Source organism: Miniopterus natalensis, chromosome 2, assembly GCF_054644295.1.
Source record: "Miniopterus natalensis isolate mMinNat1 chromosome 2, mMinNat1.hap1, whole genome shotgun sequence".
Classification (NCBI taxonomy): domain Eukaryota; kingdom Metazoa; phylum Chordata; class Mammalia; order Chiroptera; family Miniopteridae; genus Miniopterus; species Miniopterus natalensis.
Window position 1 is genome coordinate 26,367,500 of NC_142082.1, and position 15,668 is coordinate 26,383,167.

At 37.1% G+C, this 15,668-nt stretch overlaps 1 protein-coding gene across 2 annotated transcripts in view; it reads left to right on the plus strand.

The window, feature by feature from the left end:
- The window catches only part of TUBGCP3 (tubulin gamma complex component 3), a 75,737-nt gene that overhangs the window by 58,112 nt on the left and 1,957 nt on the right, over positions 1 to 15,668 (plus strand). For both annotated transcript variants that reach the window (XM_087814222.1, XM_087814223.1), the window contains exons 18-21: positions 2,875 to 2,963; positions 3,091 to 3,222; positions 8,001 to 8,141; positions 14,016 to 14,132. In XM_087814222.1, the coding sequence (XP_087670348.1) occupies positions 2,875 to 2,963; positions 3,091 to 3,222; positions 8,001 to 8,141; positions 14,016 to 14,132 (479 nt within the window). The remainder of the gene's footprint in view (positions 1 to 2,874; positions 2,964 to 3,090; positions 3,223 to 8,000; positions 8,142 to 14,015; positions 14,133 to 15,668) is intronic.

Sequence of the window (15,668 nt, forward strand, 5' to 3'; positions counted from 1 at the left end):
GGCAGAGGACTGGGAGAAAGTAGTTCCTCTGAAACCAAGGAGAGAATTTCAAGGAGGAGGGAAGGTGAAATATGGCCACAGCTGCAAGAAACCAACTAAGGCTGAAAACTGTCCTGTCATTTGAGGGTGACTCTGGCCAGGGCTAATCAGTAGTGCTCATTCTGCGGTGAGAGGGAAGACAATGGGCAGCGGTCTCTCATGCACAAAACTCAGGGCTGCAGAGTTTTGTTTGTTTAAAGGGTAGTTTAAAATGCTTATGGGAAGAAGGAAGTAGAGGTTGACGAATCCTGGAAGGAAAGGAAGAGAAGAGGACATGTAGAGTGCAGAGGTGGGCTGGGATTAGTGTTAGAGCTGTGCTACTGCTGCTGTGAGTGTGTGTGGGCTGGTGCCAGAGGGTGGAGGGGTTCCTACCTGATGGCCGCTTTTCCTCATGACCTAGGAGGGAGAATGGAGGGAGGGTGGTGGATGAGAGATTTCAGGATAGCGAGAGTTAAAGCATTTTAGGTTGACACCAACATTGCATGATGATGCTTTTGGTAAATATTTTTGTTTTATGGTCATTCAGTTGCATTGTCATTTCCAAATGCATGTGACATTAGACTCTATACACTCTAGTAAATCAGAGATTATAAACAGAATTAATGAATTAATCACTACATGTCAATTTATCAAACTGTCTTAATGCCAGAAAAAAATTTCTGGTTTGCAAAGGAGGTAAAAAATGAAATGTAAAAATGTTAGTAAAAATGTACAGCCTGCTTCTAAAAACCAATGCATTAAGTATCTAAGTACTGTTGGTTTGACTGTTGGTGTGACTCCAGTAACACAACTGTAGAGGAGACCCCCAAGAAATAGAGACAAAAAGGAACAATAAAAACTTGAGTTTTCATGAGCCCTTTCATTGTGCATGGAAAATTGACTTGGAGCTAGATGGTGGGAAGTACCCACAAAATTTTTTCTTATGTTTCTGTAGTAAGTATAGGGTCCCCCAGAGATAGCACTGAGAGCAGTCTAGTTAACATTTTCATTAAGTCACCTATCAGGAGTATGTGAAGAAATCTATAGTTTTGTCAGTGATCTTAAACTTTCTCTGATAGAAAAATGTCAAGATGGGTAAGTGCAAACTGCAGAGCTGTTCACAAGGCTGGAAAATAAGTTGTCGGCATTCACTGTGGATATGTGCAAAGCAGTGCATTTTAGGAAATATTCAGAGTGCACTTGAGGATAGATTCAGAGACATTGGATATCACAGTGAGACCTGAGTGTCATTATGTTTGATTGATTTGTAAACAAATTACTCATTTTCCCTATGAAAAAGTTCATCGGAGTTCTGTAATAAAATTATGAACATTAAAAAAAAAACTTCTGTAAATGATATCTAGACTTATATAAGTTTGTCACAGTACAAAGAAATTAAATCACACCCTAGAAAGATTGTGAGGACCAGTATGTGCTGTGCATGCCTGCACTCATGCTGAATGTTTTAAATATGCACAGATAGTGCTCCAGGTGAGACTTCCTGGCTCCAGGGGGAAGATCCAGTTCTGTCATCCCAGCTCTGGGCTATAACCCAAGATTGAAATGGTAGTAACTATTGAAATGGTAGTTACTCCCTGAGAAGCTTACTTACAGCATAATATGGATGAATATCACTTAAAACAGCATTTTATTATGCTCTTTACATTGAAAAGCAGTTTTGGTTAAATAGGCTATGATATTATATTAGAAATCTTAGCCCCATTTGATAGTTTTAGTAAAAGGAAAAAAAAGTACGTTCTCCATTCTAGGCTTACAAATGAAATGTGAAGCTTATAGCCTGTTCTTCAGGAAGCTCTTTACCATCTATGTGGGTTACAGATTCCTGATGGTGTGGGAGACATCAGGTGTATTTGGAGCACGTGCTGATCTTTTGAGGCGGCCGTATACTGTTTCTTCACTGGCCAAATAGCATATGTCACACTAGGCCCGCATAGCCCCACAGTGCTACCTAATTCTCCACTTTCAGAAAGGAGCATTTTTAAAGTTTATATTGTGACTCTTATTTTTTTCACACCTGTGTATATATTTTACTTCCACATTACTCTCTGAAGAAGGGACAAGAATGATTTTTCTAACAGCTGCATGCAGCAACAAATGATTTATCCAGGTAGCTAATTAAAGGCATTTGGAGTGGCAACAAGAACATGTCAAGTCTGACCCTTATTAAAACCTCTTTGTAGTCCTTCCTCTGATGGACCCATCTCTGATTGAACCCTCGTGTACAGTGGTGGCCCATCATACTCTGGTAGAGTCTTTGAACAAAAACATTAGGTGCTCCGTTGTGACCTTCAAGCCTTTTGATGGTTTTATAATCTCATAAAGAATAGAAGCAGAGTACTGCTCAGGCTCACCTCCCTCCAAGGTTCATGTTTCTCTCAGGTGACAAGGTCATATTCAGGTCCTTAAGGAAATGTCACTTTTGTCTCCAAATAGCTAGGGAATAGTAAATGTTTCATGCACAGTAGGCAGACTAATTGTAAAGAAGCCATAAAATTGAGCTTGCATTTATTCAAGATATTGCAGCATTATAAGATAAAATTTTTCTATTTAATTTTCAAATACATTTATTTTGTTTCATGCCATTCTTTATTAGGTCCTTATATTCTGTAAAGTAATGTAGTGCTCCTTGAATAGATAGCTAAATCCTTTTTTAGCTTGAACAGCACAGACATTGACTATGAAAGGGTTTTTTGTTTTAAAGGGTCAGGAGTTAAAGCTAGTGATTTTTTTTTTTTTTTAAAGCTATATCACAGATACGCAGGAGGGAGAGCATGGTGTTGCTTTTCAGTGCGTTTCCCTGTGGTGTCTAACATCAGCTCTTTGACTCTCTTGCAGAGTTCTCTGGGGTGCTGCATCACTGTCACATTCTGGCATCTGAGATGGTCCATTTCATTCATCAGATGCAGTATTACATTACATTTGAGGTACCTTCGAATCATTTGTTGATTTTAGTTTAAATAAGTCATGTCTTATGTCTTTGTGTGGTGTTATATATGAAAGATACTGTACTAGGAAGGACTTAACCCTAAGTTTTCTGTCATTGTTTCTCAGGTGCTCGAATGTTCTTGGGATGAACTTTGGAACAAAGTGCAGCAGGCCCAAGATTTGGACCACATCATTGCGGCACATGAGGTGTTCTTGGATACTATCATCTCCCGGTGTCTGCTGGACACTGACTCCAGAGTAAGGCTGCTGTGTGGCTTAGGAACAAGAAACAGAAATGATCATAGTCTCCTTTTCTTGGGTTTCTGTCAAATGGAGAATCTTAGAAATTGCCTGATGCCCATATTAGTAGTGATTAAGGCAGTTTTATTTATTAATAGTTTAATGTTTAAGGTGCATGTTCCTGAACAGAATTGGAACAGTAGTGCTGGAACAAGAATGTGCTCTAAAGTGGATGTGAAAATGGTAAAGAATTGTAATGCCCATTCATTTCCTAGGTGCAATAATATCCTCTGTGGTTCAGAAGAGAAACACTAATCATGAGTGATGATGGCTTTGGTTTGTGGAGGGATAATATCTGAATAAAGTAAACCCACCAACAAAACAAAACAAGCCGAACAATAACCTGTCTGAAAGTCCAGAAGAACAGGGCCCTCCAGGCTACATGCTCATTTTCTTTTCTTTTAATATATCTTTATTGATTTCAGAGAGAGGAAAGGAGAGGGGGAGAGAGAGAGAGAAACATCAATGATGAGAGAGTCATTCATCGGCTGCCTCCTGCACGCCCCCGACTGGGGATCGAGCCCGCAATCCAGGCATGTGCCCTGACCGGGAATCGAACCCCGATCGTATGGATCCTAGGTCGACGCTCAACCGCGGAGCCACTCCAAGCTGGACTACATGCTCATTTTCTTAATCTGGCATAACGGTCTTCTCTATGTTTTGCCTTCAGTGTGTCAGCATCTGGCTGCCTGAGTTAGAAAATAGGCTGTTTGTCTAGATAAACTAAGCATTTCTAGGGCCTCACACTCTTTTGCTAACGTTCCTTTCCCTTAGACTCCTGTTCTGAAGGTTGCATGTTCTGTGTAGCAAGTCTTCCAGGAGTTTTGATTTTAGATGCAGGGAAACAAGGAACACCTTGCTTACACGTGAACAAATATATTGTGAAATAGGAGGCAAAATTTCAAGTGCATTTGACATTAATTGTGCAACTTCAGAGAAATTTCAGGCTGGTAGAGGGCTGCTTCCTATTAAACCTCCCCTGTCTTTAAGGGTTTTATGGGAAATGCATAGCTTGAAAGGGCTTCATTTTGTCTAAATTTTTAGTATATCCAGGTTAGCCAACTATGGCTGGGAAAACATATTTTGATAAAGAATTATTGATTATATGTGTAAAAAGTTTGCTCAGGTCAAAGATGGTCCTATACAGAATGCTTTATAAATGTATTGAAATAAAGGCATAAATGCAATTTAAAATACTTTGAATGTAGTTAGTAATTTAAGAAATACACATCTCAAACCTTTTAGTGTCTATTGCTGTTGTTAAACCTTGTCTTTATTAGGCTGAGATCATAGAAGTTGGAGTTTTCTATGAATTGTGTCTGTTGACATATTTATTTTTCACCATCTTCACACACTATCGGATAAGTTGATGTAGCAACAGATAGGACATTATTCCTGGACTCAAGGTGTACACTGTCATGTGCATCCCAAGTGTCCTGGTTGGACAGCACAGGGGCTCTGCAGGCAGATGGATTGAGGTCTCAGTCCCACGTCATAGCTTTTGACCTCAGTGTTCTCATGTTTTAAAAGGGCATGATACTTGTCTCTATTCCATAGATTTATGAGAATTAAATTATGTAATTCACTTAAACTGCTTATTATATAGTACCTGGCACATAAGTGTTAGTTGTTAACTGTTTTTAAATTATTAAAAGTCATCTTGTGCGTGTGTATGTTGTAGAGATTTATGATTGTTAGATTTAATGCTTTTCAGAAAACGTGAACTACTGAGAATTATATCCACACTGAAATCAAATCTAACTGGTAAATGAGCACGCATGCAACTGATAACGTAGGAGTTTTAACCAACTTACATCCGTGAATATTCTGTATGGAACAAATTAAATAGTCACACTTCTTGCCTCTTGATCTGAACAGAATGCAAGGGGAGAAAATATTTTTGCCTGTAATATTATTTTCTTGTGGTAATGGAATGTTTACATGTGAGTTGGTCCCAACTAACTTCACTGAAGAGTCGTTGTGTTAAAGGCTTAATAATCATTTCTGAAATGATCCCTTGCTGATGGTTTTACTTTTAATTTGATAGTTTCTTTAAAATAATTACTAAAGGAATTTTTTTAAAAATATATCTTTATTGATTTCAGAGACAGGAAGGGAGTTAGGGAGAGAGAGATAGAACCATCAATGATGAGAGAAAGTCATTGATCAGCTGCCTCTTGCGCAGCTCCTACTGGGGATTGAGCCTGCAACCCGAGCATGTGCCCTGACTGGGGATCGAACCATGATCCCCATGGCTTATTGGTTGATGATCAGCCTCTGAGCCACACCTGCTGAGTTTTGTTTTTTAAGAAACTCAATATACAGTGGTGAGCAAAAGTAGGTTTACACTTGTGAACACACAAGTTTATTCTTGTATTATTATTTATTATTGTATTATTTATTTGTATTACAACTGTAAACCTATTTTTGCCCACCCCTGTATAAAATACTGAAACGATCTGTTATTGACATAAATTAAGTAAATTTTTATATCACTAATTAAGAAAAACAAGGCTGTTTCATACACATACAGCTGTAGGTGTTTGTGTACATTTTTGTAATTTTTGTGCATTATTGAGAAAAATCCCGAGTCACACCATAAATTGTTGCAAACTGACATCACCACAGAACACACTTTTGCAGTTCCTGTGTATGAACAAATTGCTAACAGAAGCCCCTATTGCACCCTGAGCTGGAAGCAAACAGCAATAAACTACCTTGTAGGTTAATTAATTGCTCCAAAATTAATATTTATTTCACTACAATAAAGAAACAAATTAGAGGAAATAAATCATTATTAAAAACAAAATATTTTACCATCTTCATATTTTGTTTTGCCTTTAAAAAATAAAAATAAAATATGATTCCTCCAAGAGAACAAACAACTTTTAAGGTAAGCACAGTGTTTACTGTCTGAATCTGAGTTGCCCGGCCAGCGGAGCAGTGGTACGTGGTCGGGTCCTTCTATCAACCCAATCAAGTCTGCATGGTGGTTGTTTCCCACAAATCCATTGTGGCAAGTTACCAAGAACATGAACTGTTCATTTCGCAATATCTGAGTTCTCTTTAATTAGCTTCTGTAAGTATTTAGCAAATACTAATTTCAGTTTTGTTTTACTTAAGCTTCAGACATTAGCTCAACCGTTAGTAAATGAAATGTGAACCCAAGTATTACTGTTGCTTCACAACGGGAAATGTTTTAGCAGGTAGAGCTCACAGCCACCAGAAGATGGTGATGGGAATGGTATTGCAGATCTCTTCTTTAACTCTAAAATTGTTTTCAACAGCAGAGTTAATCCAAACTTTATTGTATCTTCCCCATCCGTGAACTTGGAGTTCTCTCGAGTTCTATAGGTTTCCTTTATGCTTCTCCCATAAACATCTTGTAAATCTTCTTTTGAATTATTGCTACATTTGTGGAATTTGGCTGGTCTATAGGAATGCTATTCTTTACTTTGATCTTTGATCTTTTATCAATTTTTTTATTCCATTATTTTCTAGATCCTGTTTTAGTCAAGGAAAAACAGTTTTGTTTCTTTCCACAGGTTGTGCCTTCTGCTGCTTTTCTTGCCTTAGGGTACTAGCTTAGGTTGCTAGGAACACCAGTGGGACTCCTTATCTTATTGCCACATTAAAGAGCTGCTTTACTGTTTCACCATTGACAGTGAGCTTGCGAAGACATCTGATAGGACCTTTGTCAAATTAAGGTCCTAGTTTGTTTAGGTGTTTTATATAAATCATGAGTGGGCATTAAACTTTAAAACATGGTTTTTTCTCCCTGCACTATTGACATTATCTTTTTCCTTCTAAAATTGTTAATTTAAAAAAAAAATCTGAGATGGCAGGGGGTAGAGTTAATCTATCAGTTTATCGTCACTTGTGGCACATTGTTGTCATCAGTCCATAAAAGAGCATAATGTTTGTTGGATTTGCCCTTTTAACCCTTCCTCACTGTTGGCACCCGTGTCGTTGTGTTTGCTGTTTTGCATGGATATAGTTTTTATTTACATAAATGATTTTGTGCTGTAGATCTCATTCTGTTCCCATCTTTCTGTGCTGCCCTAGGAGAAAGAATAACTAAGATATGGTAGCTGTATACTGAACAACACTGTGCAGCACATAAGCAATGAACTAGAGAAATGTGCTGCGGAATGGATGTGTTTTCAAAACATTTAGAGTCCTCCCCAACCCCAGGGTCGAACAACCTTTTCATTCCTGGTATAAAATATATCCGTTTCTTAAAAACCTTGCTGAATTAAAAAAAATTTTTTTTTTTATTAGGAATTTCTTATAGTTTCGATGTTTGTTTTTGGTGTAAGTTACCAAACCAAACCAAAAACAAGTACCTTCCATTTCTTTCCTTTCTAAACTGTGGAATAGTCCAACTCCTGACTCAACCACTTACTACTAGTTTTGACACTTGGGGCAGCACTTCTAGTTTGTAAGGTTTTTGTGAGGATTGGGTTTTTTTGCATAGAGAGCTTGGGGTATGTCTTACTGCTCTTGCTGTGGTGATACAGAATTACAGGGTTTTGCCAGGACCTGGTATACTGCTGCTGTGTAGTAGGTGTTCAATAAATGCTGGGTAATGAATGAATGAACAACTAAAGAGCATTTTGAGACTGTGAGTTGGTACCTTGTTTTATAGTATCTTATTACAGTTACCAGTATTTTATTTGAAAAACTTAGTAAGTATGTTGGTGGTGTATTCATAAGAAAATGTCTTATCTCTTTAGGCACTTTTAAACCAACTTAGAGCTGTGTTTGATCAAATCATTGAACTTCAAAATACTCAAGATGCAATATACAGAGCTGCCCTGGAAGAATTGCAGAGACGATTACAGTTTGAAGAGAAAAAGAAACAGCATGAAGCTGAGGTATGGTTTTTATACTAGTGGATTTGTCAGTTTAAATAATGAACATATTGCCATTATAATAAAAAATACAACAGTTTCACGCTGAAATGTTCCTAAAGCTGAGACTGTTTTAAAGGGAGTAGTCACCATCACTATCATCATGTTTTAAAAAATAAAGAACAATTTTCAGGAGAATCACAAATCTCTTGCCACTTTTCATTAGTATGTGTCGAGATGCTGGTATGTGTGTATTGGCACCCTCTCCGAGTGGTACCCGACTCTGCATTGCTTTGTATTTGAAGCTCGTGGATACATTTATACATATGGGAGCCAAATTTCTGCATATATGGCTATTTTCAGTGACCTCACTAAAGTATTTTATGTCCTCCATGACCTTGAATTATGAAGATTATTGAGCAAGTTTGGCTCTTTATAAGATTTCTTGTATTTGGTATAATTTGTATAATCTTTTTCAAGATGTTTATTCTTGGGATAGCGACAGACAATTTTTTCAGTTAATACATTTTAATTAGTTTTATTTTTTAGTATTCCCTTAAAGTTAGTGATAGAAGATCATATTTGGCTTGAAAAATTTACAACTTAGAGCACAAATTGTTTCTTTTGGCTATTTTAGAAACAGAAGTACTTGCTTCGTTTGTGTTGCCAGGAGTGGTTGTCTGTAATTATGAAACATCAGAGTTTGCACACGCAGAGAGGCATGCCTAACCGCCAGACAGAGGTTCAGCTCCAACTCTAACTTACGGGCTTTGTGCCTTGTGGTGACTTGACTCCTCTAAGAAGTAGTTTCCTTTTTGTAAAATAGGAATGAGTTACTTATTTACATGTGGTAATATGTCAGTTATTTAGCATTTAATAAGTATTCAATAAATGCTAGCCACTGCTGCGATTTTTAAAACTGCCTACATGCTCCAGAGAATTTTCCCTTCTGGAGAATTAATAAACTATGTAAATCTACAAAAATCAGTCCTTAGGATTTTTACACTCTGATAATAGTATGGTGGCCAGGTGTGTGGGAGTAGGTGATTCTCTCTCCAGACTGTTAACCATCAGAGCTGGAGCGGAACAAGCTCTACATAATTCAGGCTTATTCAGTGTATTTTATTCAGATATGCTTAGGGATACGGTAGGAGATCTAAAAGCTGAAACCATTCCTGAGAAATTATTTAAATTCAGTGGGCAAAATAATTTATGAAGCAGTCATTTAGACGTGCGGTCCACTGAAGTTTTAAAGAGATTATGCAAGAAGACATACCAGGATTTTAGAACCCTGAGTGCGGAGTGTGGTAAGTCCTGAGTCTGATGGACGTTGGTTCTGCCTGCTTCACTCTCAGTATTTTGTCTTTTCCCCCCCTCATGCTGCTGTCAGCAGGGCAAAGAGTTCCCTGAGTCCACTTTTCTCCTCAGAACTCCTACATTTACAATGATGTTTTAAATTCAAGTTTGGGATTACAGCATTTTCTTTTTATATCTTATACATTGGAAATCTTGGTTTCTAACATTAGCATGCTCAGTTATATGCTATCTGACAACACTAATGCCCTCCCCCCTAAACGCACGCAACACATCTCCAAACACACACAACACATCTATACACACAATTCTCTCAGAACAAGAATCCCGTTACTACCACTAACAATGTAGCGCCAGTATAGTTCCTGAACAGTATGTCCACTAGGTGTGCACGTCAGATTCCATGTTGTAATGCCTCTTGAAATAGTTACTTCTATAAGGTTATTCCACAAACTCAATACACAGGTTAATTGCTTTTATTTTTTTCTTTTAATTTTTAGGGATAGTTTTTATTTATAAAACAAAATTGAATTTAATTGTGTAAAATAGTTAACCTGGTTCTAAAGTCAAACCTACAAAACAAAGCATTTAGACAAGTCTGGTTTTGGTGCTCTCTGCTCAATACTTGTCTCTGTCACGAGCATGGGTGTAAAAGCCCAAACAGAATATCGCCAAGCTGCGATATATCAAAGGATAGGATGGCACAAACAAGTTTCAGTTCATTCAAGAATACAAAGCTTTTTCATCATTCCAATAAAAATATTGTAATTCACCACATTTACAAACTAAAGAAAAATTATAATCATTTGAATAGATGGAGAACATTATTTAATACCAAGTAAAATCTGATAAAAGGTTTGTCTGAAAAATCTATAGCAAAGCATACTTAATGGTGTAGGAATGAGACACAGTGCCGTCATCACTTTATTTAGCATCGCACTGGTGGTTCAGCCAGTGTTATGCAAAATGAAATAAGGAAAAGCTTTTTTTTTTTTTGGGGGGGGGGAGGGCAAAAGTCATGGTTGTGGATATAGAAAATACAAAGTAATCGTTAGATAAATTACTAGAATTAATAGGTCAACTTATCAAGGTAGCAGGAACAAGGTCAATATGCAAAACCCAAGAGCATTTGACTGCAAAAATCGATTGTATTTCTTCCTATCAGCAGCAAACAAAATGAAATTTTAAAAGAGATACCATTAAATGAACATTAAAATGTAATAAAATATATGCAAGACCTCCCTACAGAAAACTATAAAACAGGATTTGGCAACCTAAGGTTTGCAGCCAAATTTGGTCTTTCATCTGTTTAGATGGTTTTATTGGGATAGTTGGGCCTACTCATTTACATATTGCCTGTAGTTGTTTTTGTGCTGTAGCAGTAGGATTGAGTGCAACAAAAGCCATGTGGCCCCTAAACCCTAAAATATTTGCTCTCTGGCCCTTTACAAAAATAGCTTACTGACCACTGTGTCACTGAGTGATTTTATGGGGACTCTAAATAAATATGTGAATGTATCAAGTTCATGAATTAGAGAACTAATATATATTGTAGATTTAGTGCAATCCTACTTCTAATCCCAGCTTTTTTTTATTTTGGTAGAAAATGATAAGCTAATTCTAAAACTTATGTGGAAATACATAGGGCCTAACATAGTAAAGATAATATTGAACAAGAACAAAATTAGAGGATATACATTTGTAATTGAGTATACATATATACTCAAGACTTAAAATAAAATTGCAGTAATTAATGGTTTGGGCTCAAGAAAGGACAAATCATTGGAGCAGAGTAACGTTCAGAAACAGCCCCACACTATTAAGGACCATGACTTCCTGACAGCGGTGGCCCTGGGAACAGTGGGGAGTGCATAATCAATAAGTGGTGTTAGGTAAATGTCTTGATCCTACCTTGCCCACACAAAACTACTGTGAGTTGGGTTGTAAGTCTGAACATGAAAGGTAAAATGCTAACGCTTTCAGAAGGTAATGTAAAGAATAACTATAAAAGAAATGCAAGATTAATCATTATGCTGCAATTAGTAATGTCTGTTTATCAGAGACCCCTTAACATGAAAAAACAAGCCTTATGGAATGGGAGGAGATATCTATATACACATAAGTGACAGCTTATCCAGCTGTATAAAGAGCTTATGTAAATCAATAAGATAACCCTGTTGGAAATAGGCCTTAAGTTTATAAAAAGGTACTCACTCTCATTAACATCAGGTAAGTAAAGATTAAATAGACAACAGCAAGTGTTGGTGAGGATATGAAAAGTGAGAACTGCCAGATCTTGCTGGTAGAAGTGAGTTTGTGTAGCCACTTTGGAATACTATTTGGCAGTTGACTAAAGCTAAGTTTAGGAACACTCTGACCCAGCATGTTCACTCTTAGTGTATACTCAGCAGGAATGCATTCTCAGATACCTCAAGCATCATTCCTCATAGCTACAGGGGCGGGCAAAGTATGTTTACAGTTGTTCATATGGAAAATAATACAATAAGTAATAAATAATAATATAAGGATAAACTGTGTTTCACATACAACTGTAAACCTACTTTTGCCCACCCCATAATATGAGTTTTATGAAGGTATAGTTAGTAATAAAGGTAACCATTAGAACAAAAATATAAATCTTTCAGGTTATCAGAAGAAACACAGACCATATAATAAAATATTTCCACCTTCAGGTAAACCAGAAAGCATATTATAACTATGACAACAATACTAAGACTAGGCATATCCATCCTATCAATAAAGGTGGTAGGTTAAACCCACCGAGTAAAAGAAAAGGGCTGTCAGTAATAGGCATTGTTTGGCTGGGCCCTCTGTGTGAGTGGGCTAGATTGCCCGTTGCTGAGGGTGGCTTGTTAGAGGACTGAAGGGCTCATTGGGCAGACCTGCTAGTTGGGAAGTTCTGATCTAGAAGAGCTACTCAGGACAGAGTGACCATAGAAAGAATGAAAAGAACATGCAAGGTGTCCTAAGCAAGTTAAATTATTTGAAGGAAAGCAGGTAGCACTTTGGGGTACAAACCAATAAACAGGACCAAGGATACCTTGTGATGACAAAAGGTGCAAGTCACAATGAAGATTGAAACACAAAGTAGGAGATACCAAAAGAAATGGATCAGAGCATATGCATGTTAGAAGTGTCATCAGCTCCTCTTAGACCATGAAAGCTCAAGTGCACCTAAATAAGTAGGACATCATTATGAAAATCCATAATCCTCAATGCTTATATTAATAGAATAACAGTAAGTAAACTAAACACCCACTATAGACATTAGAAAAGCAGCAGTAAAACAAACCTAAAGAAGGCCAGAGGAAATATTTAGTAGTGGCCAGAGCAAAAATTAATGAAATAGAAAGCAGTAAAAAGAGGTGAATAAAATCCAAGAACTTGCTCTTTCTGGGGGCCCAGGGGGAGGTGGGGGAAAAAGCTATTCACTAACCTAAAGGTAATGGGAGGAGAAAGCACAAATATGTAGAACAAGTGAGAAAAAACCATCTACAATTTTCTCAGTTCTATGGAAATAAACCTACATACCTGAAGGAAGTTAATGATTTTCTAGAGATTTCCAAAACTGACCCCAGAAGAGAAAACAAACTCTAAACAGAACAACTACTAAACAAGGTATAAAGTTGTTGAGTAGCTCTGCCACCTAAAAAGTACAGGGTTGGACAGCACTGAGAAGCCTGTGAGACCTGTCAGCAGTGATGGACTCCAGTGCTCTGTAAGTTGTTCTAGCACAGGAAAGGAAAGTCTCCCAGTTCTGTTTATGAAGCATTATGAAGTTGATACCAAACAAAAAAAGAAAGATCAAATCTGGATTATAAATATCGATAGAAAAAACCTTACATAAAATATTAGTGGAAAATACTTAATAGAATATTAAAAGAATAATTTCCCAAGACTGGGTTTATTTCAGGAGTGCCAGAGTTTGGGAAATCTGTTAATGTAATTCACTATGTCAGTCGATGAAAAGAACCCTTTGATAATTTCTTTCCGTGCTGACTGAAAAGGTATTTGGTCAAATTCACCTTTGATTGAGAACAACAGTCTTTTAAAAATAAAGTAGATGTCTGTACCTCCAGTACAAAAAAATACATCATGCTTAGGGGAAACAGTAAAAAGCATTCCCGTTAAAATCAAGAGTTAATGCAAGGTTTAAGAGGTGCCAGTCTTTGGCCTATCTGGCTCCACTTTTATGTATACCTTCTGCACTAAAAACACGCAAAATGATGGAAGGATACAGGCTGTTTATTGCAGCATTGTTAGAGCAAAAGACTTATGACTAGTTATCTAAATTGTTACATGTTATAAAGTGTAACGCTATAGTTATTTAAAACAATGAGGGAGTTCTGTTTACTCAGATGTATTGGTTTCCAAAGTTCATTATTAATTGGGAAAAAAAAGTAAGCTAGAGAGCAATTTAATCGGAAAATTATCATGAAAGTTCTTAGTAGTACAGAGGGACATAGAAAGCATATGTCCCCTGCTCCTGACACTTCTTCTCAGCCCCACTCTAACAGTTTCTTCCATCCAGATTTTAATTTAATTTGGGACTTCTGACTCTAGGGCCAGTGGGGAGTGACGGCAGCCGAGGAGGAAGAAGAGAACACGAGGATTCAAGAATTTCAAGAATCTATACCAAAAATGTGCTCCCAGTTGCGAATATTGACACATTTCTACCAGGTACATTCCGAATAACATGCTGTCCAAATCACCTTGCTCATTTTCTGTAATTGACAGTTGGCTGTCAAAATGATTAAAAAATAATTATTTCAGTCACTGTAGTTGTGAGTAGCACCCACAGTGGTTCCCAGCCTTGGCCGTGACCCTTCCCAGAGATTCTGACCTGAGTGCTCTGTGGTGCGGCCAGGTCTGAGAACTGCCTGGGATGGTTCTAGTGCTGGCAGTGGTGGGGACAGCTCTGGGAAGACCAGCGTGCATCTTTGCAGCTCAGACTTCTTTGTGAGCCCTGGGGAGAAGTGCAGAGGGAGATATGTCAGGATCGTAAGTGCAAGAAACTGCTTGTGTGAGAAGCTGAGTTGCCAGGGCAGCCAGGGGTTAATTAAGCTCAGGGAGAACAGGTCTGAAGTGCTGATGAGGGAAGCTGATCCACAGAGCCCATATTTTTATTTTGTGAGTTTGGTTTCCAATATCATCTGTTTCTCAATGTGATTTTCATGTTGGAAATACAGATGAAAAGATTTGTATGAAGAATTTTTCCATTTGGTTGCTAATAACTAATTAGACAAATCAAACTTTTAAAAATTATGTTTTTGTGTGCTATTATAGTCGTGGTTCAAAACTTAAAATGAAACACCACCGCACCGTGCCATAGGCATATAGTGTGTTTCCTGGGATACTCAGGTTTTAATTTTATATTTTTCTTGTACATATCTAAGAGGGAAATATGTGCCTTTTGCAAGTGGTCTTACTCTTCTAACATGGGCCTACTACTGCATTTTGTTGAAAACATGTTTCATAAATGGTGGAAAAGACTGGTTTATGTTCAGTGCAGAAGGTACTTTGATAATTAAATGCCTTCTTGGCCCTGTGTTGTACATATAGTATGTTTTCATAGTTATAAAAATGGATTTCTAATGATTAGTTCCATACTGTTAATTAAGATATTTGTATAGCTGCAAAGGAATAGTATATAACTTAAAAATGTGTCCACCTGCTCATTTCTAAAAGAGACAGTGATGGTTCACATTTTCCTAATAGAGTTAGTTCATTTTTAAAAAATGTAATCTTAATCAGTATAATCCTATTTTATCCCTATTACACTCTTAATCTTCTCTGCAAATCATTACAAGACTTCCTTAACAGAAAAAAAGTCCTTTTCTTTCTCTTTGTATAGGTCTGAAATGTTAGGCCATTAACAGCCCTATGAATAACCGCCAGAGCCTCAAACCTGTAGAAAGAAATATTCCTCAGATTTCCTTGTAGTGAGCTTCACACATCATCATATTTCATCACTCAGGAAGTCACTATCTATACAGTTTTAAATAATTTTTATTTTTCAATTACAGATGACATACAATATTATGTTAGTTTCAGGTGTACAGCGTAGTGATTAGACATTTATATTTTTAACAATATAATTCCTTAGGAACTTTCTTGTAAGTCTGTCACTTGGAAAGACAAAGTGATATCCACACACATGCACCTGTATGCTTGCTCAAATATAAAATTATTTTGTATGATATATATGAGCCTCCA